Source organism: Balearica regulorum, chromosome 5 (assembly GCF_011004875.1).
Source record: "Balearica regulorum gibbericeps isolate bBalReg1 chromosome 5, bBalReg1.pri, whole genome shotgun sequence".
Classification (NCBI taxonomy): Eukaryota; Metazoa; Chordata; class Aves; order Gruiformes; family Gruidae; genus Balearica; species Balearica regulorum.
In genome coordinates this window covers 11,680,578-11,705,882 of record NC_046188.1, presented here as the reverse complement: position 1 = coordinate 11,705,882, position 25,305 = coordinate 11,680,578, and the positions used below count along the sequence as shown (strand labels likewise).

Genomic DNA, 25,305 nt, shown 5'->3' with positions numbered 1-25,305 from the left:
CTCCCCGGGCACCAGAGGTGAGGCCTGGGTCCACAGATGGCAAAGGCAGAGCGATGCCCTGGGGGAGGGGCTTCACCCTTGCTGGCATCGGCTCTCAGGACTCCCCAAACATGCGCTTTATGGGTGACAAACACGAGTTCCCATTAGGTTCACTGGTGACCCTCACGGCCCTTCACAGCAACCTGCTGCCCACTGGGACCCCTCAAATTTCACCAAGAGTTGCTATGAACCCTCCATGCCCTCTCGGCTCCGCAGCCGCCTGGGATCGCCGCCCCTCACCGAGGCAAGCCCACCTCGGCCGGCTCGGCGAGGGGTGCCCGGAGGGCTGCTGAGGGTGGTCGGTGACCGTCCCCAGCCCCCCCCAGGGCCCCAGCAAGGAGCGCTGAGAGGACGGGAGGCTGGGTAGGGCAGCGGCAGCCTGCGGAGCGGAAGGCTGAGGTGACGGCGCCTTGATCGGGCTGCGGGGGCTGACGGGTCGTGCGGCGGCAGCTGGGGCTGGCCGCGCCGGGCACGGGCGGCGCCGACTCCCCGACTCCAGGCAGGGCTGGCGAGGGCGGAGGCGGCGGGGAGGCGGGAGCGTCAGCAGCCTGCGACCGGGGCGGAAGGAGGCGCTGGGCGGGCACCGCGTGTGAGGAGAGCCGGGCCGGGCGTGCTGGCGGGGCTCAGCTCCGGAAGGTAACGGCTCTGGGAACGGGGAGAGCTGGTGGCTGCTGGGGGGACGGGAGACCCTGAGGAGTGGCGAGGGCGCCCTGGGGCGAGGGCGCTCCCGCTCCCCGCGGAGCCGCCGGCTGGGCCCGTCACGGGTTAATGCTGCTGTCTTGCAGGCTAATCCGTCCTCTGACCCCGCCGGCGGGTTCTCTCCCCTTCCTGCCTGGTCTGTGCTTTAACCCCGCCTCAGCAAATACCGAATTAAATCAATCAACCCTGGACACGACCCCGGAGCAGTCATTAAGTTCCCGGGTCCGCTGCGATGGACTTATGCGCTCCCAGGGCGCGGGAACGGCCTTACCGCCCTCACGGCATGGCAGCGGGGCTGGAGCTGAGGGGGCGCGGAGAGAAACGGCCCTCGGGAAGGGCGGGAGGCCCCGCGGCCGGGGACAGCCTTTCTGGAACGGGTGGCCAGGTAGCGGATTCACCAGCCTCTGTGTTAGCGGGGAGCGTGCACTGCCCGGGAGGTCAGGCGGCTATGCCTGCCTCCTTCTCGGGAGGTTCCCCCTGCTGCCGTGTCAGGCAGCCAGGCTTCTCAGAGGGGAAGAGGTAGCCTGCTAGGTCTGTGTGGAAGCCGGTCAGGAGAGGTGTATCTGGGTTTTGGCTGAAGGGAACACAGAATCATTTTAGCAGTTTAATTTGTGAGGCTGCAAGAGATCGCCTGGGTCATTGAGTTTAGGTCACTGCAGTTATGGCAAGCCCACAGAAAAGTCTTAACCCGGTGCCACAAGCCTCAGCCTCGCCATCCCTTCCACTTCCACTCCACAGCACTGTGTGGCAAAAGTAGTACTGTACCAAGACATCTGCGTGCTACCCAAAGAGTTAAGGAGACAAGTGTAGCAGCTACAAGTGTCATTTATGAAAGATTAAGACATGAATATAATCAGAAGGTGCAAGCTACAAAACACAGTTAAGCATTTGTACTATCTCACAAAGTCAGTATGTATACATTTCTGAATTCATGGGATGCTCTTCTTACTATTTCACCGTATGTCCAGACAGGCCTATTCTGCTTTGGCATCTGAATACCTTATGCAATAAGCATGTCATAAGCTTTGGAAGTTTTGGCCCCAAGCACATCTGTTTATCAGTCTCAGTGACTGCAGTGGAAAAACTATAAATCTAGCTGCTTAACAACAAATTGGACTACAATGAGTTTTGGTCAACAGAAGCAGACCAGAATTTGAGAACTAAAAGCTTGTAATGAAAATGAAGTAGGACCAAGCTGTTACACATTCAATACAAAAGTGCTGGAATCAAGTCATTATTCTGAAACCAAAAGTAAAGCTGCTTTTAATTCTCTTGTGCAACCAGAAATCTGACTTTCAAAGTCTTCTGTCATGGGCTTTAATTTCTAACTTTGGGATCACCGTTACTTCATTAAACAATTCCTTCCACAAAATGATCAACCCTCAGCTCTAGTTAGTTAGCTGCCTTATCTGAAAGGCAATGCCAGGTTTCATTGTAAGCTGCCTTCTAATTTCTAGATTGTCTTCTCAAAGACAACAAAATTTAATTGTAATTCTCTAAACAGCTCTGAGACCATGGACCTAAAGTGATAGAACTGTTTGCATTAGCTTGCAAATAGTTGTTTACATTTATTTGCAGCACAGATCACTTGCCATATGATTACTTTGCACCTGAATAGCAAATTAAAGGCCACAATATTCCTTTTTTCCTTGTAGTTAGTCACATTTATGCATAAATTAATGCAGATACTACCTTTATTCTGTCTCTAAAACTTCATTTGGAAAACTTTCAAGTAAACTTTTGTTAGTGGTCCTAGTAAGTAGTGATTGATATCCAGGCAAGTAACAGTTGTCTTATGTTGTAAATCACCAAGGGATAAGCCAGCAGATGGAAATAAAAGTTACAACATACTCTGAGAGCTTGTGAACTGGAATTGAACAGAGTGCTGAAATTGATACTACCTTGCAAGTTTCTCAGCTGTATTGTGGAGCAGGCTGAGTAAATTATAATGTATTAACTAAATTTTCTTTAAAATGTACCATAAAATGGGAAGAATACTGGTTATACTCAAATCTGTGGGATCTTTCCATTGATTTTAATTGGATCAAGAGAGCAGCAGGGGGGAGGTCCCTGAGCTTCATGGAGTTCCCTTGCTAACATCTTATTTGCACAGCGTGGTTTTGTTCTGTATCGGGGAAATAAAATTACTTGGGTTTATGTCTGCAGTTTCAGCTCCATCGTGATTCTGCAAAACTCTCTTGACATATTTATTCTTTTCTAGTTGACAACCATCAGCCAAGTACAAGACTGTCACAATGAGTTTTGTTGAATACGGAGATACGATAAAGGATGGTGACACAGCTATTGTGTTCTTGGGCCACGAATCCATGTTTCCTGTGAAAGTCCAGCATGGCACTGTAACTCAGACTAAGTATGGGGTCATCAGGCATTCCATGGACCTCATAGGCAAGAAGTATGGCTCCAAAGTGACTTGCAGTAAAGGAGGATGGGTGTTTATTCTTCATCCAACTCCAGAACTGTGGACCATGAATCTTCCGCACAGGACGCAGATTCTGTATTCCACTGACATCTCTATAATCACCATGATGTTAGAACTGAAACCAGGCTCCATAGTGTGCGAATCAGGTAATAATTAATATGTTGAAATCCTTTATTAAGAACTAACACCAACACTTCCATGAAAAAACAGGCTTATCTTTACATTTTGCAAAAAGGTGGAGTTTTTTTCCCATTGTTGTATAATTTTCCCAGCCTACACATTCAGTAATTCCATTTCATGTGCACGTGTTATCAGCTGCTGTTTCTTCAACCAATAATGTTACCTCAGTATGCTGGCCTCATGTATGGGTATACCTTTGAGTATGTATTTCATTAATTCATCTTCTTAGAATAAATATATAAATCATTTTATTTCTCTTTTCTAAAACTTAGTTAAGTAGCTAAAAATATTTTTAAATACATGATTTGAATAAAAATTCAGGCTTTGAATTTGCAGCTTCAGAGAACATAATTGAGATAACCGAGTGAAGAAGACTGATGATAGGGTGTTGAACTAGTAAGGAAAATAAATTGGCAGTATTTATATTATGTGATACCATGTAAATACGTGTATTTCGTCTTTCTCGTCCAAAGTGTGATCCACTTGTAGCACTGCAACTGCATGCAAAATCACCATAGCTGTATAATGCAATGGATGATGTGTTCATCACAGGGCTGTGTTTTGTTTCTAAACTTGGTTTATTTTATTACAGCTTCCATGATTTTGCTTAGTTTGCAAGTACGGAGTGAAATTTTACATTAAATATTTTCCTGGTTAAATACAGATTATAATAATGCCTTCATACTTTATTACTGCAGGCAGTATGAGGCTTGCTTGATTTGAGTGCATCTCTGAGGTTTGGCAAAATATGAACTGAAGTAGTTTATCCTCATTTTTTTCTGTTTCCTTTGTGCGTTTTTATGAAGCACTTTCATGCACTTCCCTCTCAAGCATAGATGTGGCAAAGGATCAGCATGACAGGATTGTGCTGCACTGCACTTTCTTGCATTTAACATTTCCTGTTCCCACCCAAGCATAATTTTGGGCAGCTTTTCAGGTATAACCACCACTTTCCAACACAACTGAAAACACCACTTTTCTCTGCATCCAGTTGCATCCATTAAGAAACAGGTGGTATATGGAGCTGGTTGCTGTAGAGCAGCACTTGAAACAGTCAAAGCCATATGCAGAACCTCTGGTACTGCTAAAATGATTGGGTCCTATGAGTTTATAATTTGGTTTGTAGGACAATCAGGCATTTTTGGGGTTGTCACGGGAAGTAGCAGTATTGTTCATTGGGCAGCTCTTCACCTCTTCACCTCCCTGCTATGTTTAGACAGGATGGGAAAAATAAACACAGCAAATTATTTGGGGAGGGAAGAGATTTTAATTGCTCCATGTCCTGCCTCACTTGGAATAGGTGAATGTTAAAGTGCAGAGCTGCACATAAAATGTTTTCAGTACTGTCAAAGGTACCTAGAGAGGGTGAAAATGTTTAAAAGCTCATTTATGTAAACAGCTAAGAAATGGAAACATTTGATGAGGTAACCTATCCAGATTCCCAAAAATGTTGTGAGTCAAAAGTCACAGGCAGAAACAATCCTTTTTGCTAATGGGAAACTGTCCCCTGGTTTATTTTACTGCCTATGTTGTCAAACTTCAGCTTTCTAGGAAAAGTGAACAGTTTTACTACTATAGTTTTGCTTGTATTGCTTGAAAAATTCACTGTTTACAAAGAAAGAGTATTGCATCAAATTTATCTAGTTAACCTTGAAGCAAGAGATCTTACTGCAAATTTGCTTGCAACTGACCAGAAGTGGTGAATTGAATTAAAAATTTTACAGGTATTGACAACTGGAGCCTCCAGTGGTGATATAATCTACTTCAATGTCATCCTAAATTAGACTGTATTCAGTGATCCAAAATCATTAGTTCTAGATAAACCTTGTGTAGCCTGGACAGAACCAGCCCAATGGTGATTAATAGAAACAAGACAGGAAATCTGCTCTAGTAATGACATTGGAGTCTGCTTCCTGCTGGTGCTGGTTTTAGGTGTATTTTGAGTATTAATTAGCATGGAGGTCTGTCTGTTTTATTATTTGAAATTGAACCAATACACATAGTTGCTGTATGGACTGGCAAAGCAGGCACTGTAAACAGGCCAGGCTCTTTTCTTCTTGTCTTACTAATTGGACCGTGGAAGAGTGCCCTGCATTTACCTTGTGTAAGCAAGCAAAATTGTGGATTAGTCTCCACAACTGTGTGAAGAAAGGATCGATAAAGTAAGATGAAATACCCTTTGTGTTGTAATGCTGTGAATATGAGTGTAAATGATCTTTTGTGTGTGATGAGAAAAATTCAGTAGAATAGCCAGAAGGCTTAATTTTATATCACTTGAATTATGCAGTTTAAATTGATTAGTCCTGATTTGTCATAAATGATATAAACATATTAATACAGTTTTTATTATTTTTAATAAATTTTAATAAATACATAAAGACCAAGCTTGTCAGCAGTGCGTGCACAATTAAAATGAGGCTCTAAGGGAACTCAGCATCTGCCTGATGTTTCATGATGGAGGTGTAGGAATATGATCCTTTTTCTGTCTTCTGCTAATTTCTAATTTATAAAAGCATGTTGAAATTTAAAAACTGTTAGCACTGTTGCTGGAGCTAAGATCTCTTGAAAGCATTGTTCCCTGGTCTGAGGAATTCCCCACTCTGATACAGTCTTTAACAGCCCAATCTTTCCAGAATTAAAGGAACCTTGAGATAGCTTCTAAAATACCTGCTGTGGGTGGCTTGGTAGTGTGAAACTTTAATTCTCGTCAAGTAACTCTGATACCATTTGCATTAATTGCATGTGCAGCCACTGTCTAGATAAAGAAATAAACTGAATCTTTTTTGTGTGTGTCGTCACACTCTCCAAAACTAATCTTGATGTCAACTTCCCAGGCAAGGCTATTTTCACTCCAGTGATTACAGCTGCATGTAGCATAACAACTCCATTTGACAACAAATGTTGAGGGTTTTACATTTATTTTTGTACTACATTGGAACCAATATGAAACCTTTCAGATATTTTTTCCAATATCTGAACCCTTTTTTGTTTCTTTCTAGTCCCCACATATCTAGGCTTTTTTACTGTCCTCTCTCCCTGGCGAGACCTGAACAAGTGTCTGTCCTAACCCTCTAAATTACTCAGGGAATGCAGTACAGCACTGTGAAACCTCATTTAATCTGATAAATCTCAGAAATATTTTGGCTTTGATGGAGCATTGTACTTCGATAAAATGTAATTTAGTCAAAAGTATTCTAACCACCATCCCAGTGATCCTTCAGTGTTCAACAAAATCAGACTCACATGAGCAGAAATGTTAATTGGATTTTTCATTTCCCTTCAGCTAAATCCCAAATTAAAAATTGCTAAACCCTGTTCATTGCCACACAGCACAGCAATGGGTTTCTGAGCCCACAGACTGGATTTCTGCAGACTGAGAACAGTATTCTGGGTCTCATGGTTTCTCTGTGGAGGAGTAACAAGAGCTGCTCACCAGCCTTACACTAGAGCTTCTCAAAAACAATTATGAAATTTTCAAACTCACAGCCTGGGTATAGATTTTGTTAAGAGTACACCCATAAAAAATTAATGATGACTTAATGATTAATGGATAGTCAATAAATGATTAATAGTTTATTGTGGAGTCCTAGCAAGTCAGCTGTATGCTTATGACTCTACTGAAGTGCTTTAGACTTTTTGAGAAATACTGCTCATGTCTTTACAATTTTTGTGGCATAAGTGTATGTAAACTGTTTGCAGCTCTAGTGTAAAGTACAGACCAAAGTTTCTAAGTATTAATTTGATTTTGGAATATGCTTATACTAATTAAGTCTGTGTTTTATAATGTCTCCCTTATCTACGTCTTAGCAGCTGTTCAGGTTAGAGTGAGAGAAGAATTCGAAAACCCAATCGTTGCATAGCACCTTTTGAAGTAGTAGAAAGGTCTCATCAGTACAAATGTCGGAGATCATAGTATTCTCTTGACAGACCAAAGAACTGAACCAAAACTGTGGCCACATGAGGCATCACTCTAATGTATTCAGACTTGTGGCTGACCTGCAGCTAATGAGGAATGCTGTTCATACTCTAAAGTGTTTGTTTGCAGACTTTCTGGACTCACTTTCATCTTATCATTTCACTTGACCACCACGCGCATTTCTCATGCAGCACTGAACTTAACAATATTATGTCCGTTTGCAGAAGATCCCTCCCTAAAGAACTCCGACTCTTTAAGGAAAAATTCTTTTCAGTCTTCCCATTCCCAATCCTTTTGTAGGCAGTGCCAGCCTGGAAAACTTCCCTACTAATCTTCCTGCAACTCCTCAATCTGGTCAGTGAGCAGTGGCCCTCTCTGACCTCCAGCTTGCTGCCTAAAATGCCTATTGCAGTATGGTGTCCACAAAAGATGGGCAGGAGAAAGAGCTAATCTTCTGTAAGGGGAACTTCTTGATTTGCTGTTTCCTCTTTCAGCTGCCAGCTCCTCTCCTTGAAACTCAATCTCCTTCTCTCTGTCCCTGCTCTTGCTGTGTCTCACCTCTGCCACCATGATTTGTGCCTCTGCCTATCTTCGCAGTAAGATCTTTGGGTTAGTTTCCATCAGATGCTTAATATCTCTTCATATATTTGCTAAAAATTATTAATGATTCTCCTGTTACATAAACTTGTCATGTACAGTAAGCAGTCTTTCTCTGTTCAGTGTTTCTTGACAGATATTAGCTGTGGAGTTGTTAGCTCTATGTAAAGATTAATTTTCCTTTGGTTTTGAGGCTCCTTCCGTTCTCATGGCTGACTCATGACCTGTCTTATTTGCTAGGTCTAAGTGTCGTCGCTAGGAGACAAATACAGCAATGCTGCCATTGTTTTGTTGTATTTACTCATTTCAGAATATCTTAGGTAGCCAAATTTTGCAGCAGAAACTTCAGTTCTATTAAAGTGTTACTAGATATTATAGAGACACAGTATTAAATAGTACTCTGCATACTTCTCACTTTTCCTTTTTTCAAGCAATATGAACCTACATATGCACTTAAGAGCTTCTTCAGCTCTATTCCAAAATGCATTTGCTTATGCACTGCTATACACAATTTGTAGTTCCTTTTTAAAAAAAGAAGCAACCTTGATGAGAAATTTTTAGGGAAGACAAGCTAAGCAATAGCCTGCAATGAGGAAATGTAGTGGAACACAGAATCAGTCACTTAGTTTATAGCATGAGTGAGATTCCGGGAGGTTAGACAAATACCCTTTGCAATAAGAAAACCAGACGAAACAGAAAACAGTGTAAAAATGTATTCTCTTACTCAGTTATCAGTCAAGTGCTATGCTAGATGCTGTGGTAACACTCATGTTTCTCTGGACAGCGTTCTGATGTGTATCTATACTGTGTTGAAATAGCACATGTTATTTTTGAACAGCTCAGATGTTGTCCAGTGCAGCTTTGAAAAGGTGAGAAATGATCTTAACGTGGACATTGTCTCAAGATGGCTGAGATGTGTGAATGTTTCTCTGTGGAAAACCTGTCACTTATGTATAAGCAGAGACTGAGAAGAACAGATCTGTTTGAGGTGAGGGGAATGATCACCAAGTTCATCTGATCAGTGCTTTCTTGTCTACAAATCAGAAGGAAGTATCAGTAGATGCTGAGCTAAAGTGTTTCATCTAGGTGTCCACTTGTTAAGATTGAAATCCTTCTAAAACTACAGTGTTTTCCTTGTCTTGGGAGAGGGCAGAAACACTCCCCTGAGCTTAGATGGGTCAGAGAAGAATGGAGTGTGCTTGAGCCCAAGAAAAAGGGAAGGATACTACATCGGTCTGCGGGGTCATTAGCCACCTAACTCATGGGGTTTTAACGTGGGACCTTAATTCATGCCTTTGGACTGAGATGGATCACTTTCCTAGTCTACATGCTGATCCCCTACACGGTGCCTCCTCCTCAGATTTGGAGGTTTGAGTATGGCATGTTGGGGACCCTGCAGTGTCTCATTAAATGCCTGCAACGCAGATTCTGCTTTTTGACTAAGATGTTTAAGACCACAGAATAGTCAACATAAAAGAGCATCATATTTTCCAAAGGCATTAGCAATGACCTAAGTGCTCACCTAAGTGAGCTCTAAAACAGCAGCTGTGGTGTTAAGAGTGTCTTCAGTATAGTTTGAATTACCATTGTTTTACTTCTCTTCTGTAGAGTCCATTCATGATTAATAGGCTGTAGTTAAATGGGCATTGTCCTGTGGTAGAGAGCAGTTTCTAAGGCTATTTATAGTGCAAGTTGTCAGAAAGGCAAGCATCCTGGTGTAAAAATTATAAACTGTATTTGTTCTAGAAGTTGTCTTACCTTCCGCTTTCTAGGTCAAATCAGGAACGTAGGCATTTCACTGCACCTATAGGAGAATGAAAATCTATTGAAGTTCATCCAGTTCCTAACTCGCCTCTTCTGATACAAAATATTCATTTTTGAGCATTCAGGGTTTTGGTTCATTTGTATACAGGTAATTCAGCTATGATATTTCAGGTTTGGTGGCATTCTAGTTCACGTCTTCAGTAGTACTCCTTGTGTTTTGCTGCTTTCCTGACTGATTCTGTATCATGCTAAGGATACCTTTCATCTCCCAAGGAAACCTGAACCTGACTAGAACTTACTCCAAACTGGTGCCTAGGACTCTTTGAGTCATATTTTGCTGAATGCTACTTTTTTTCAGTCGTGATTTTGAAATAAGGACAAAGAGAAATTGGAAAGGAATTGGGAAGGTGGCGAGAGGAGTCAAATGTTGGATGTTGCAGATTTGCAGGGCAGAAGGTGAATATAAACATTCATTTCCTCTTTTACAACATCAGAGAAACAAAGGGTTGAACCTCTGCCTTCTGTAGACAGTGCTGATGTGGCTTTAGGGCTTGTGTTGAGTATGGACTAATATGGAACTGCCGGACCCTCATATTCTTCATGAATCACATCAAGCGTGCTGAACTATCAGGCACGTGAGAGTTGAGGGTCTTCATCATTTCACAGGACTGGGTTCAGAATCTGGTATCCCTTCAAGGAAAGACTTTGCAATGGTGGGTGATTCATAACCATCTCGTTCTTTGTTTCCTGGAGTTTTGAGAGTGCTGTCACGGAGAAGGCAGGCAGCATCTTCAGAAATACTGTCATTAATGATGTTAGCGTGATAGAATTTGATATGTTAAAATGTGATACATGCGTATTATTCTCATATTTGTGGTAGCCAGTCAACAATAAATAACTCCTGGCAACCTTGTTTAACAAAAGTTCAGTCTGTAATATGCCTGCAAGTGGTGACTTCCAACATCCTGGGTTTAGTTCTGGGTTTGGTTTGGAGTGTTTGTAAATAAAAAAAGAGTACCAGAAAATAATCCCAAAACTCTTAATGTGTTTTCCTAGGAAGGAGACAAACAGTATCGTCTGTGGTGGTTTTAAGAGCAGATTTAAAAGGAAAGTGATTAAAAATGTAAAAGAATATGAACACGGAAACTGGATACATGCACAAGCTGCCTCTCTCTTCTGCTTACAGCCCAGCTGTGCTGGCAGACCTTCTGTTTACTCCTTTAGATGCAGAAAGTGTGCAGCATTACCCCTTTGAGAGGTAAAATAATTAAATTCCGTCAGTTTGCGAAAGTTCTCAGTTGTGCAATCCTGCCTTTTGGCATGAAATGTAATGGCAGGATTTCAGTCATTTTAGCATCCTGTGAACAATAGTTCCCTGCTCTTGTCATTTAAAAAAAAAAAAAAAAATCAATGAAATGCTATTTCTTTTCTATGCACACAGATCATTGAGTTTTTACAACCACATGGCTACTGTGCTACTGTTACTCCTTTTGACCAGGGAAAAGTTTATGTTGACATTTAGAGCCTGTAGGTCCCATGGGCCAGATAGTTTTTCATGTGTGCACATGTATGTGTCTTTTGCCTTTTGTTTTCTTTAATACTGGCATGAATGCATGGATTTTCACTTTAAATAAATGTATGTATCACAGTTTCTCTCTTCCTTTGGATCTCTTTGGAGCCAGTGCTAAAATCTGTAGGTCCTCACTCCTCATCTAATCTGCCCCATTAAAGCTGGGGGAAGGGTGCTAGCCTCCCCCTTGGGGTCAGAGCCCTCTCAGAGGGAAGCAGAGGAGCGGTGCTGATTCCGCACCGCAGTTGCTTGCTCCGGTGGCAAACATGGGCTGTGAGCTCTGTTTATAGTCTGAATGGCTCCCCTTTCAGAGCTGTCAGATTAAATACAGTGCCACGACAATGTTTCTCCCCTTATGTGACTAGAGGGCAAGAACTTTGGATCCGTCAGTAAACTCTGACTTCCTGTATGGTTACAGAAAGTATTGCTCCAATTAAGCAGCTGTACCAGTCCCTGTGTCCCGTAATTAATTTCCTTTCTGCTAGTTTCTGAGCTTTCTCCACCACTGCTGTACTTCAGGTTCTGTCCCTTATAAGTTTTTTTAAGATTTATGTTAGTTGAAAGAACTTGCTTCAGGCTGAAATTTAGCCTGAACAGTCATTGAAGATAGCTAGAAATAGATTTTCTTTCTACAGGAGAAATGTGTTCCAAGTACAGAATTATAAATCAATAAACACAGATAATTTGGGGTTGCTGTGGGGTTTTGAGTTTGGGGGTTATTCTGCTAAATGCCACTTGAATGAGTAATTTGCAGTGTGAATTGGTATATGTGTGTTTTCCTCAGTGAAAACGTTGGTTATTAGTCATTCATCTATTTAATATGCCAGTGGATCATTAAAAATAAGTCTCGTAAATTACCAAACTAAAACAAAGAGAAAAAAAAAGCCCCTGGTTGTACATGGCAATTCTACTTACACACAATTTCAGATACATGATGGATCTCATGAGACTTTGTTAAGATTGTGTAGGCACGTATGTATGCAAGTCACCTGCGAAATCAGATCATTTGATCAGTGTGACTGCAAGGAGATAAGAGGCTTTAGTTCTGATTAATTCCAGTGGGAGTTGAGGATGGCCGGTGGGAGTTGAGGATGGCTAGTGTCTCTTGAGGGGCCTGGGCAAACAGACTCTATATCCCGAAGTCCATTTGTTTGCATGAATGTCAATAGGATTTTCAAGCTTGGACCCTCGCCTCAATCTTTTCTTTGTTTTAATGAAGTATAAGGTTTTGAAAATATGTTAAAATTTTGCTTCATCTCTTTTCACTCCAGAAGAGTCTGGCACTTTGAGAAAAACTCTGGTTAATTTCCCTGATTTTTTCCTGTTGCATTTACATCCTCATGTTCTCTTCTGGCACTTGTTAGAGTTATAGCTGACCCTTGGCATTATTGTTCTACTCCAGGGACAGAGGCCAGATTTTTAATTAATGCTTTGAGGACCCTGAAGACTGCTTCCTAGGTCCTTTAGTCCCCCTTGTGAAGGAAGGACTGTTCTCTTTCAGTAGTTTAACCAATAGTTTCTGTTCATTTGGGTTTTGAATAAGTGTTCAAGCAGGGGGACTAATGGAGAAGACCTTTGTTCTAATGTTTAGCACCGTCAAAAGGCATTTCATGAGCTGTTTTTATTTTCCAGGTACGGGCAGTGGATCCCTCTCCCACGCTCTCATCAGGACAGTGGCTCCCACAGGGCATCTGTACACCGTGGAGTTCCACCAACAGAGGGCTGAGAAGGCCAGGGAGGAGTTTCGGGAACATGGGGTGGAGCATCTGGTCACCGTGACCAACCAGGATGTCTGCAAAAATGGGTTTGGTGTATCAAATATTGCAGATGCCGTGTTCCTAGATATTCCGTCTCCATGGGAAGCCATAGGACATGCAAAGTCAGCGTTAAAAGCTGAAGGTAACTGCACTTACCTCTTTCTGTTCAGGAAGTACTGTGCATGCACAGCTCTGCCTTTGAGCCATACGCTAGGTCCGCTCGCTTCCATTGTGCGATCACTGTTCTCAAATGTCAAAGTCTCTAGGCATTTCTAAGGCTGAAAAACCTTCAAAACAGGTTTTCAATTCACAGTGGAAGATTTGAAAAGAGAAGAACAACTTTTTCCTACAGGCCTGTGCTAGCTGCTACAATTAGCATGGGCAGTTTGTAAAAAACCCTTTGAACCTTTGTCAAGTGCATTTTGCTAGATCTGTGTGGGAAGCAGCAGTAACAATAAATGCTGAAAGCAAATTTCTTTGGCAATTCAGTGGAAAGGTGTTTGTATAAAAGGTGTTCAGACGCACTTCACATCAATCATTGCAGATTTAGACCTATTTAACAGAGCACCCCATCAGTATTGTTAAAGAAAATGTGGTTATAATTAAATATGCTTGCCAATTTCTGCCTTAAATCTCAGCTATTTGGAGCTAATGAGAAGTTTGCCATTGGTTGCAGCGGGAATGGAACATAAAGGCTGTTCTAACTTATGCCAGTTATTCTGGGATTGTGGTAACAAGTCAGGACTGCTGTTGAGATATTGGATGGATTTTATCAGTTTATTATAAATCTTCTCCCTATTGAAAAATAACCTTCAGTAAATAATTTATTATGTTATCCTGAAATAAGTTTTCCCTTAATTAATGTTATACTAGTGTAACTATACTAGTGTGGATCTGAACTAACTTGTGCCAGATCACTTCCATCTACAAAAGTGACTCTTCTAATCAAGAGAGCATGGAGTGCTGAACAGTGCCCATGCTGGGACATGAGTTTAGTAAAACTTGATTATGTGCCAAGGCCCAGTTCTCTGTTAAAATATGTAATCACAGGCCTGAGTTTAAGTGAATTGCTAGGTCTTCTTGTAATCACAGGATTTAAGCTTGTTCTTATAGGTCACTGAATGTACGTTACCTTGCTCAGTGAGGACTGATTTAGCTGTTAGGCTACCTCAGCTACTAGTGAGAATTTTCTAGAAAGCTTTCTGATACCAATGTAACACATGCTTTCTTTAAAAAGTGAATAAATAAAGAGAGACTGGTTAGCACACTGTACCTGCAAGGGTTACAGCTCAATTTGTAGCTGCTTTCCAGTGTGTCCTGGGGAAAAAAAAAAAATTTCACTGCACTGTACGATGCCCTTCCCATGCTCAAATTATCTAATCTAGTGAGCACAGTACTCAGCTGACTTCCCAGCTTAGAAGGCGCTGCATTGCGCAGTCCAATTTGAATTATTTAAGTGGTGCATGTTTAGAATGCTAAGCAGAGCTGCCTGAACTGTTCCAAGTTTTGAATCCTTGTCTCACTCCAGCATTTGCAATGCTAGAAAAGGTATTATAGTCCTAAACTGGCCCTACCATCTGCTTATACTTTTCTGTGCTATGCTACAAGGTTACATCTGCTTAAGCAATATAAATACTTTAAAATCCCACATTTTGTGTTTGTGAAGTGGCATCGTGCACTTTATGTACCAGTCAAAAGGTGAAGTTGCTGATCCTTGCTGCAGTTTTTGCTGCAAACACCACCAGTGTCTGAGATCTGGTATTGGTGTAAGGCTCACCTTTTGGGTTTCATAGTACCTGACTGAGCCAGGCATGTTTTTTTTATTTTGCTGTTTTGCATATTAACAAAAGCCGATTTTCTTTTTCATATGCAATATAATCGATTGCAGTAGTTATAAGTACAAACTTACCCACATTTCTGTTTTTTTCCAAATCATGTGGGTAGTTTTGTTGTGGGTTTTTTTCACTGCTGTAAAATCTAAAATATGATCGAAGGGTATCTGTAACTGCTTCCCTTTCCCTACCACAGGCAGATAATTTTATAGTGCTCCTTTGTTTTGTTTTCAAAAAGTTAAAGCTCTTCCGCAGTAAGAACAGTCTGTGCACATACTGCTGTTCACGGCCGTTCCAAGGGTTAGTATAGTGATAAAGCATCACTGGAGAAAATGAGTCGTTCCACTATTTTCCCTCCACACCCTCTCACATCTGGACAGGGTCACATTTGAACCACTCACACTGTGGGTTTTATTGTGATGTGCCATGCAAGTATCGCAGCTGTACTGCCAGATAGTGGTAATTTATTCCCTAAAGTCTTAAGGTACTTTGAATGAAATCAGAGCTAAATGAATTCAATATATAGCATCACCTAGCCACCTCTTTAAAACCACAATATTCATTATAGAGTGTTCAGCTGAGACAGTATGTAAGAGAGAGTTCTTAACAAAACCTTATCAAATCAGTGTTTTCTCTCCTACTTAAGCTCAAGATCCTGAATAGTTGCAGCTCCTAGTAGGCTGAGTGTTAATGATCCTCTTTACAGAGTGTATTTATCACTCACGTTATGCCTTGCAGTATGCTGTAAATACACTTACAGTAGCTTGGCCTCCCATTTAAAGCACTGCCAAGCTCTGAAGAGCTAAAAGAATAAAATGACAGAGTAGTTTTGTGACTAGAAGGTTCTTGTTCTCTGGTGATGTACTTTGCCAACGTTCAGGCTTGCAACTCAGCTGCATCCTTCTGTGCTGATTTCACCAGTCACATTTTCAGCAGAAATGCTGCTTGTAGTATCTCTCAGGCACTGCTGCACTGCAGAACTTGCTTTCATTTCCAGACCTGCACTGTTTTTCTTTTGCAGCATCTGCTGATTAATGCTTTTCTATAGTCATAGCTGCTGTTCCCAATATCTGACCTTGGTGGTTTTTGCAAAGTTGCTGTTAACCCCTTCAGGCTATATTTTTAAAAAATGAAGAAAATGAAAAAATTGTAGGGTAACAAAAATATCCTCAATATTCTACACTTCTTAAATGCCCTGAAACTTTTGACTCAGAGTCATCTCACAGCTGAATACTGTAGTGCTTTGAATATAATTCTGCATCCACCTACTCTACTCTCATAAATATTGTCTATTTCTTCCAAGGCTGTGGAAGATGAGGCAGAAACCCACTTGTCCAGTAATTTTCATACAGATTTTAAATTTTCAGGTAGGGAGATGGAAAAATACAGCCATATTTTAAGTTGGATTGGCCTCTTGCATTATAAATCAGTCCTTGGTGGTGTTTACTTTAACAGTCTGAGTCACAAAATTATTAAAACCACCCCTCTTTTATTTTCTTTCTTTCTTTTAAAGATTTTACTCTTAAATTCAGACTTGCCACTCCCTCTTGAGTATCATAAAGCCCTTAAATTATGAGTTTGTCAAATTGTGATCCTTGAGATATCACCTGAATCAGATAACATGGTGTTGTCAGGTCTCCCCCCAAAACTCTGCAGGGAAAGTTCCCTATGAACATCTCCCTGTTTGGGCCTCTGCATTTCCTGCCATCACAGAAGCCCTTCAGCAGTACTCTGCTCTTTGTAGTAGTAGTTGGTTTTCATTTCCAAACTCTTATATTTGTTTCATTTGTACACAATGGACTTAAAACAGGTCTTGTTTGCATTTTTTTCCCCTTAGCATAGCCATTGATTGTTGTCCTAACCTGCCAGGTTTGGTTATTACAGATGCTGTATAAGAGCATAAATAATATCTCATTCTCCCAGTAACCTGTGGTGCAGGTAAGCTGTTGCCTGGTTTAGCTGGTTTCAATTTTCATTTGGGCTTGTCTCCCTCCTCCCCCGAGCTTTCAGGGAATACCACGTCCACATAGAACGTCTCACTGGCTGTTTTTCTTGAGCCCCAGAAGTTATTCATGGTCCCATTTTTAAACCACCTAGGTGTGGCTTTGAGCAGCAGCTGAAATCCCTGGCAACAAGTCTTCACCCATGTGGTGTCTGGATAGGGGGTACCCCAGGCTGAATCAGACTGAGAAGAGGGCAGTGACATCAAGGCTGATGTTTGGGCTCAGGCTACCTCAAGAACACACAGGGAATGTGTTAGGGCAGGAAGTGGAGCCTGACAGTCTAGCCTGCTGTTGTCCTTCACCCGTGCAGGTGGTACTCAAGTCGATATCTATGCTTCTTATGTCCCCAGGAGATTATTTTGGAATAAATGGATGAAGCAATGAGTGCCTGCTAAAATGTCGGCACCAGCCTTTGCTAGTGCGGTACCTGCTTTGATTTGAAAGAGAATTAACTCAAGGTGAGGTTAAAGACCCACAAACTAAACTGAAGCATATCCTCTCAACATTGAGATGCCATCTGGTCTAGTGCAAAGCTGCCCCACTAAGATCTAGGACCGGGTGCTAACCCACAAAGCAGCTTCATCTGGTTCCCAAGCACTGGCTGTTTGCTGAGCCAGCCCCAGTAGTTGTATCTCATTGGAGGGCATTAACATAGCTCTGGTCTGCCAGGGTCAGGTGCACACAGTGGGTCTGGCCTGAAGTAAAAGTGATTCAATCACATGTCAAGAATCAAGCAGAAGGATTCCTGCATCATAATCCATGGAATGCCGGCCAAAGCTATTGGCCTTTACACAGTTTGTAAGAAGTAGTTTGGGATGAAAATATGCTTAAAGGAAGTTGTTAGGTTTTCTTCCCCAATTCGGAGCCAACTGATTTTTTAATTTCCTTGTTACATGCTTTTGCCAGCCCGTAGTAGTGAGCAGGAATAAATTCCTTTTGAAGGATGCACCTACAAACATAGATGTTAAGGTCACATTTGCAGACAATCACAACAAGCTCCTATTAATGAGCTGGCAAGTGATTTGGAGAAAATTCTCTTCTGAATCAAGAAGCATCCTTTAATTTCTTCCAACAGCCGAATCCTCTAATTTCACTTGTCAGGGAAGCTACATCAAATCGCCCACGAGCACACTCACTTAAAGGACGTTCTGTCCCCTTTTACAGAGGCAATATTTTTAGTGTCCTACTAGCACAGAGTAAATGCCACGGTGATGCTGCTCAGTGACTCCTGCCTCGCCCCTACATAATGATAATGCCTGTGTGATTTTTTCTTCCATGAGATCTTTGTAACATAATCCTCCAATTACGACAATGCACTGAAGTCCCAAAACCCAGGGCTGTGTTCTTTTACTGGAGGTAAAAATGTTGTGTTGTGTTCTTTACATCACAGAACCATTGCTAAAATTACAGGCTCTTTTCCCTGGAACTTAATGGTGCTGCACTACATATGTTCTTTCTGCATCTTCTGAATAATACTGGGATGATGAAAAAACCTGTCTGAGCACACTTGTGACACATAATATAACCTACAGAAGTGAGAGCATGTAATTTGGACACATTTTCTGTATCATAAGCATGCACTGGAGTTCTTGTCAATTGGGTAGCACTGCCAGATTTTCCATACTTCAAACCTAGTGCAGTTATCAGCTAAATAGAACTGGTAGAGGTGTTAGTCCTTGCTCAGACAAACCAGAAACAAAATTGTTTGTCGGAGTTGCACAGGGAAGTACCAGGAACTGCTCTTGAAAGAGGAGGAACTTTCAAGGCACTGACGTCTTGTAAAGATGCAAGGTTGTGTCCCTTGATTACTAATTAGATACTGTCTGTTAAAATGTACAGTGCTATGTGGATGCAAATCTTCTATTTCCCCCTTTCCTTTAACTCTCTTCTCTAATCATTCCAGTCTGAATTGTACTTCAGTTTTCATATCCTCTCAACCCTGTTGCTGGTTACAATGACTGCCAGGACTGTGTGGGCTTGTTCCAGCCTACGGGTTTGGGAGATTTAATCTCTCCATTAAATGTTTCAAACTAAGTCACTCCCTGTAAAATTGAAGGTAGAAAAAAATTTAAGTCTTTCATACAGTCTCATTATTCTCTTCTCCTCAACTGTAGCACTTGTCAGATGCATTATACATGAATAAACACATTTTTAGACAGCTCTTCAGATCAAAAAGCTCACACAGCTTCCCAATGTGAACAGGATTAATCTCAGATAATTACTATATCAATTTATGATGACACACATCTCATTAACCAAATTTGGGAACGGTAGCTTTCCTAAAAGGAGCGCTCTGAAAGAACACAAACTCAGTTTGTACTAAAAAGTTTCTCTTCAGTGGTTTTCACTGCTCTCTAGTCTAGTCCACCCCTTTGTGATCCACAGAGCAGTGTGCCCCAGCAAGTGGAGAGGGAGGGAGTACATGTCTTTTCTTCATTCACTAAGGAATCCTTGGCATGGCAAGACAAAGCAATGCATATTCAAGTCCTCTAAGCCCTAAATGCCTCTTGATGTCTAAAGGACAAGAGGGCTCTTAGAGAATCTGAGAATTGTGAATGCTGAAATCTAGATTTATATCTGTTTGGTGATTGTGACAGAAAGGGTGTTGCCTAGCTGGTAATCTGGTGGGGGTACAGAGGGAAGCCCAGTGTAGAGAATTCAGAAGCATCTGGTCTGTTGAAGATGACAGTGTCTCCGCTCCTGGAACAGATAACCGTGTCCTTCTGAGTGCTGGTTTTCTGCTGCTCAGAGTGGGGTTTTTTGCTGGTCTAAACACACCATGGCAATCGAAGCTTCCCAAATCTTTCTATTTTAGACAGCCTCTTGCAGTCTGGAACTGCAATTTCATTTTTGCCTTCCAACCTTCTGCTAACTGTAGCTTTCCACTTTTCTCTTAATATCTACTTAATCAAACAAGTCCAGCCTGCAAGTGAAATCTGGCCTACCCAATGCTGTGTACAGGAAAAAGCAGGAGACCCCTCTCCCACTTGTTAGGACCCATAAAGACAGATGCTTGGTGGGTTTGCTTCTAAGCTATTTGTAAGTATATTTATTTGGGAGGGATGTGTAATAACCAGAACAATAGGTATGAAAAGGAAAGAATGAAATTGGCAGAACTACTAAAACCCACTGGATGCTCTCAGTTATATGGAATAGCAACTGTTAGGCTGTTTTCTCACTCCTTATACCTGAGAAGCTTCCAGCAGTGCAGTAAGTAAAGTAACATTAATTTTTGCACTTCCCCTCTGGATGTTAGCTATTGCAAGCAAGATCTTTCTTCCCTACCAAGCAGCTTGAAAGCCCATTTTCTGTAACCTTACTTCCCCAAGAAGTCCGCTTTGCAACGAGGCAATCTGATAAATCATCACCAAGTTTGGTGTTGACATGCTATGCTCAGCTGACCATCCTGAGGCAAATGAAGGGTGCTCTGCCTTTAATTGAAGGCTTGACAAGAACCGTAGGCGGCTTTGCAGCTTGTATGCCAACAGCTGTGTGCAGGCTCCTTAGTTTTTGACTGTAAATCTAGAGCACGTGAATTCAAAAGCCTAAACATATCTTGAAACCCTTGTACTCAGAATAAATAAGAACAGACTTACTGTAAATGTAAATATATTTCCCTTTTTTATTGCAATATAAAACACCAAAACCAAAAAAGCCTGAATGAAATAGTAGTAAGTCTCTGGTCTCTCTGCAAATTCTTACTTCGCAGACAAAGAGTTATTGTGAACTGACATTTAGCTAAGTTAGACATTTTTTCAGTTCCCTACACAATAAGAATATAACATCTTTCTTCATGACATATGTGCATCATAGTAGCTTTCTAATTAGGCAATAGAAATTTCTTCCTGAGCTTTTCTCTTTTACATCTACAAACATGGTAGAAGTGTGTACTGCTTTGGCCATAAAAGATTAGCTGTCTGATTCAGAATCATTTTGGTAGCCCTGGCCATGCTGATGAACATAGAAATGTAACTTCATGGGAGCTAGTGGACTGGGTGTGCAATTAAATCAGCATCAACAGAGTTGGTTAATAATGACACATACCAGCATTAATTTTGCAGGTGATTATTAGATTTGGGTTTTAATTGTCACTCCAGGGAATTACTTGTCCAGAGTACTTTGTTCTGAAGATGCATGATTAAGAACCCCTGGCTATGGAGACTTTATTTCAGGACTAAAATTAAATCCTACTTAGTGTATGGTGGATTAACAGTCATGGAAAGTGTTCTTCCTCAGTCAGTACCCAGCACATCATTGCTGCACAGTAACTAGAGTGCTACAGTGACGCTTTCAGACCTGATGCTTTCTTTTTTTAGAGATGTGACTTTAGAAACGAAAAAGGAAAAAAAAAGGGGAGTTTGAGATAAAGCAGGCTTCACGTAGTCCCAGCATAGCCTCTATTTTTAGCAGGATGCTTTGCTCTCACTTGCATGGGTTCTTTAACTGCTTAGACAACTAGTGTTGGAAGGCTTGACTGGATGGGCCTGGGAGGGGGCTGGGAAGGAATGCAAATCAGGTCAGCAAGCATTTTCATGTAATTGTAATAAGTGAAACAATAGCTGGAGCTGCATTGCCCAGTGTTCCTTCCCCCAGCACAAAAGCTTTTCAGGAAGGGCAGTTGCCTTGTGAGACACTGTGTCCTGGGTGAAAGCACATGCCCTGGCTTTATGGCAGACAGTGTCCTTATAATTCTTTGATCTGATTTGGCTGTGGCTTTTCAGAGTAAATCTGAATCATTCTATTCTCAGCTGTTAAGGTGACATTGTAGCACACAGAAAGTTGGAGGGGTCCTATTAATACCCTGTATTAGAACCAAAAATCTGCACTGTGCGCAGACAAGTGTTAGTTTATGACTTCAAAGTCCTATCCTAGAGTTTTGAAGCATTTGCTGTAAAACTGCCCGATGTGATACCCAGTAAACTTTAATGCTGAGGAGACATGATAGTCAGCTTGACTAAAAGGGTAAAGCCTTAACAGCACTCCATCTATGGCCTGGAGAGATTACTTTATTCTGTACACGCATACCATCGTTCTCAAATAAACACAGCCGCTTTTGTCAGAGTGTGTGTGCATGCACGCTTATATTCTAATGAAGGCAACTCTGTACAGTGTGCGGAGAATGACTTCTGGCTTTGTGTAGGTGCCAACTTCAGTTCGGTGCCTCAGTCCAGAATAGTGGAGAGTGATTCCAAAAAAGTCACTGCTCTAAAGGGATCAACTTTAACAGTTTTATTGTGAACAAATGTGGTGGGCAACACTGGATTTGGAAGATGAATGAATTTGCTGTTGAAATTTTTAAACAGTCTGAAGCATCACATAGAGTCGCCCATGTTTGATTTTTGTGCACTTGAAAAATGCATAGTTGCCTCGTGGAGATTTTCCTGAAGAATGTTTTCACTTTGTTTGTATAATAGCAATTCTATGTGCATCTGGGAGAATTTGAAAAAAGATTAAGTGCTTTGTTTTGGTTTTTGCTCTCTTTTCCACTACCTGTCTCATTTTGCAGGTGGCCGCATCTGCTCTTTCTCCCCCTGCATTGAACAAGTCCAAAGAACCTGCCTAGCAATGGAAGAATATGGTTTTACAGAGATTAACACCTTGGAAATTCTGCTCCGAGTGTACAACGTAAGGACAATTAGCTTGCAAATCCCTGACCTTGGAAAAGCAGCTGAGGATAATTCTAGCGCTGGCTTTGACAGCAGCAACCCATCAAACCAAGGTAGCCCGTGCGCTAATCTGCAGCAAGGAACTGTGCAGTTCAAAAGTGGCGTGCCACTCAGGGAGATGGTCGGTCACACTGGATACCTGACCTTCGCCACCAAGAGCCTGTTTTAGTACATGTTGAGTTTGTGCAGTTTGGAGTGTTTTGTGTGTTTGTGTATGTTTTCTGTTTTCATGGTTCTTTTTTGTAGGGCATCCAAATTTTTACTTGTCAGGGAATTCCATATATAGTCAGATTTGGTTGGAATATGCTTTGTTTAAATAGCACGCAAGCATTAACCAGAGCAGCATCAAGGGAATGTTGAGACTCTGGAATGGTGCTCCACTTGCCGTCAGAAAGAAGATAAATTAATAGCGAATGGCCATTCACTGGAATGTGCAGAATAAAGATCTCTCCCGATAAGAAAGCAAAACAAACAGCACACTAATTGCAAATAAGTTGGATTTTTTCTTCCTCTTTTCTGAATTGCTTTCCCAGGTTTATGTTTTTATTTTTTTCTAGCACCACTAGACACTTTTTTTTTTTAACTCCTCTAATGTCTGTGTTGCTCTTAGGAATGTGGAAGTGCCTACTTGCTTCATTTTAGAAACGAAAGTTGCAAGGTCATGGGGTTGCCAACATGACTGATCACAGAATTAGTGTTTCCTTGCAATAGTGTTCGGCTGCACAGAGGATTATTGGCAGCGTTCAGGAACAGAACCTCTCTCTCTGTTCCAGGCTGGCATCTGCAAATCACTTAGATTACACGGAGGTCAAGGAAGTGTGCTAATCATTGGATTTGGTTTCAAATAGTATATTGTGCTCATCAATTTATAGTAGAAATTTGGACCTGGATTCATACTGTAGTCTTCTAATAGATCATCCACTTTCATAGTTGATGAATCCACTGTGAAAATTCACCGAACAGCTGGTTAATATTATCTGAACACCTTTTTTTAAGTAGTGTGGCTGAGGTTCTGTTTGTTTGGAGGTTTTTGTGCATTATGGTGTACTATCTTCCTGCAGTTGAATGACAGATTGCTTTTGGCAGGATTTCTGTGTCCAAATTGCAACAACAATGCAAACTTAGTAAAATCCTCAACCAGCTTTATTAAGTTTTCAGACCATTTGTTCTTTGGTCTTCCATACAAAGCTGGTAGCTGTGATGGACTGTTTGAATGCTGGATTAAATTTTATATTTACAGATTAAAATAATGATGCAAATTTATAAAGTTCCTTCTTTCTTTCTTTTTTTTTTCCTTTTTTCATGAATTCACAAATATTTTTATTCTGGCCACCAGTTCTATCTCTGGAAGCGTTTAGCTGTGCCATGCATTCAGCACCTGAATATATTGATTGCCATGTAAGAAAAATAACCATTCATGAACTGCTGCCTGAACATTTGAACCTGATATCCCTCCCCCATTCTTGACAAAAATAAACAAAGCTAAGCTTTTAACGTGTTATAGCAGAACGCTAATCCATAATGGTTTAAAGAAAGCTCAACTGATCACGACAGCAAAGATAAACTGTTGAGCAGATTAAAGGCAGAAAGCAATTCTGTTCAACTAAATCAGTTATGTAAGTTGGCCTACAACTGTAGCATTTCCTCAGAAATTATGTGGAAGTTCTCTCTATTGCTGTTAATGTCCCTCAGAAAGGCATTGCAGTAAACTGTTAACACTGTTTATATGGTTTGGTAGCTGTATTATAGTGACATGCTTGCATGTGTATGCGTATGCACGTTTGTGTGCTTAAACCACCACCATAGAGGTAAGGCTAAGGTACTAACATAAACCAGAAGAAAGGATGGGGAAATACGACGTTAATGCTACAAGGTTGTTCTTAACTTCCTTCAAGGTGATTCTTACTCACTAACAAGTGGGATCCCCAGTCTTCACCAGGGATAATTCCAGCCCTAGACTTGATTCTTTTTTCCTGACAGACTTTATTTTAAAATAGTGTAATATTTAAAGAGGATTAAAGAGGAACAAAGTCATGTTTCTGTCCCACAAATAGATGTGGAATGGAAATACAGATGTGTCTTCGTGGAGCTTGAAACAAGGCTGATGCCTTTTTGCCTACAAAGCCCAATTCAAAACCCCTGAAATAAACCATTGACTTTGCAAGGTCTCATATTGATTTGATCCCTGCTGAGGAAGGGCAAGCATTGCGTAAGAGGAGAAGGATTTCATTTCTGTCTTTGCAATATTAACAAGGCTTCTGTGTTTTTGCTGCCAATCACAGCCATGGCCGGCAGCACCACACCGCTTCCTGCTGTTGCTTTGTTGTCAGGGTCACAAGGAGGATCCCACACTGTCCAGCATGGACAGTACTGTGCTTCCAGAACCCCCCACTGTTTAATTCTGCTTATGATCACCCATGTTTTACATTCTGGCTACATTCCCTGCCAAAAGTGGTAAGTCAGAAACATGGGCCTTTCCTGCCACACTGGGGGAATCTGACCGGTCCATGCTTTCAAAGGCTCCTTTCTCTTTCTAATACGTTTTAGTCTTCAGTATGGAAAGAAACATCTCTTCTTCCTGCCCTGACACAGTTTGGTCTCACATTGGCAGGCTGCACTTTTTCATTGCTGCTGTGCACTTGGATCCCTCAGTTGCTGTGGACAAGCACCAGCACACAGCTCTGCCCGACAGCCAGGTTCAGCTTGTCCTGTTGTGCTCCGTGCCCTACAAGCTAGCGTGGAGAGCAGTCGTAGACACCTTGTAACCTACAAGGCAAACAGTAATGACTAAGATGAGGCTTGTGAAACGCTTGAGAGGTCTCCTGCTGTTCGCTGTTTACCT

The 25,305-nt window shown here is 41.5% G+C and overlaps 1 protein-coding gene across 1 annotated transcript; it reads left to right on the top strand.

The window, feature by feature from the left end:
- Positions 1-557: 557 nt before the first annotated feature.
- On the top strand, positions 558-23,731 carry TRMT61A (tRNA methyltransferase 61A). The gene is made up of 4 exons (XM_075753468.1): positions 558-675; positions 2,960-3,324; positions 12,838-13,104; positions 22,304-23,731. Exons 2-4 carry the CDS (start codon positions 2,994-2,996, stop codon positions 22,630-22,632), a joined length of 927 nt encoding a protein of 308 aa, XP_075609583.1. The 5' UTR covers positions 558-675; positions 2,960-2,993; the 3' UTR covers positions 22,633-23,731.
- The last annotated feature ends 1,574 nt before the right edge of the window (positions 23,732-25,305 follow it).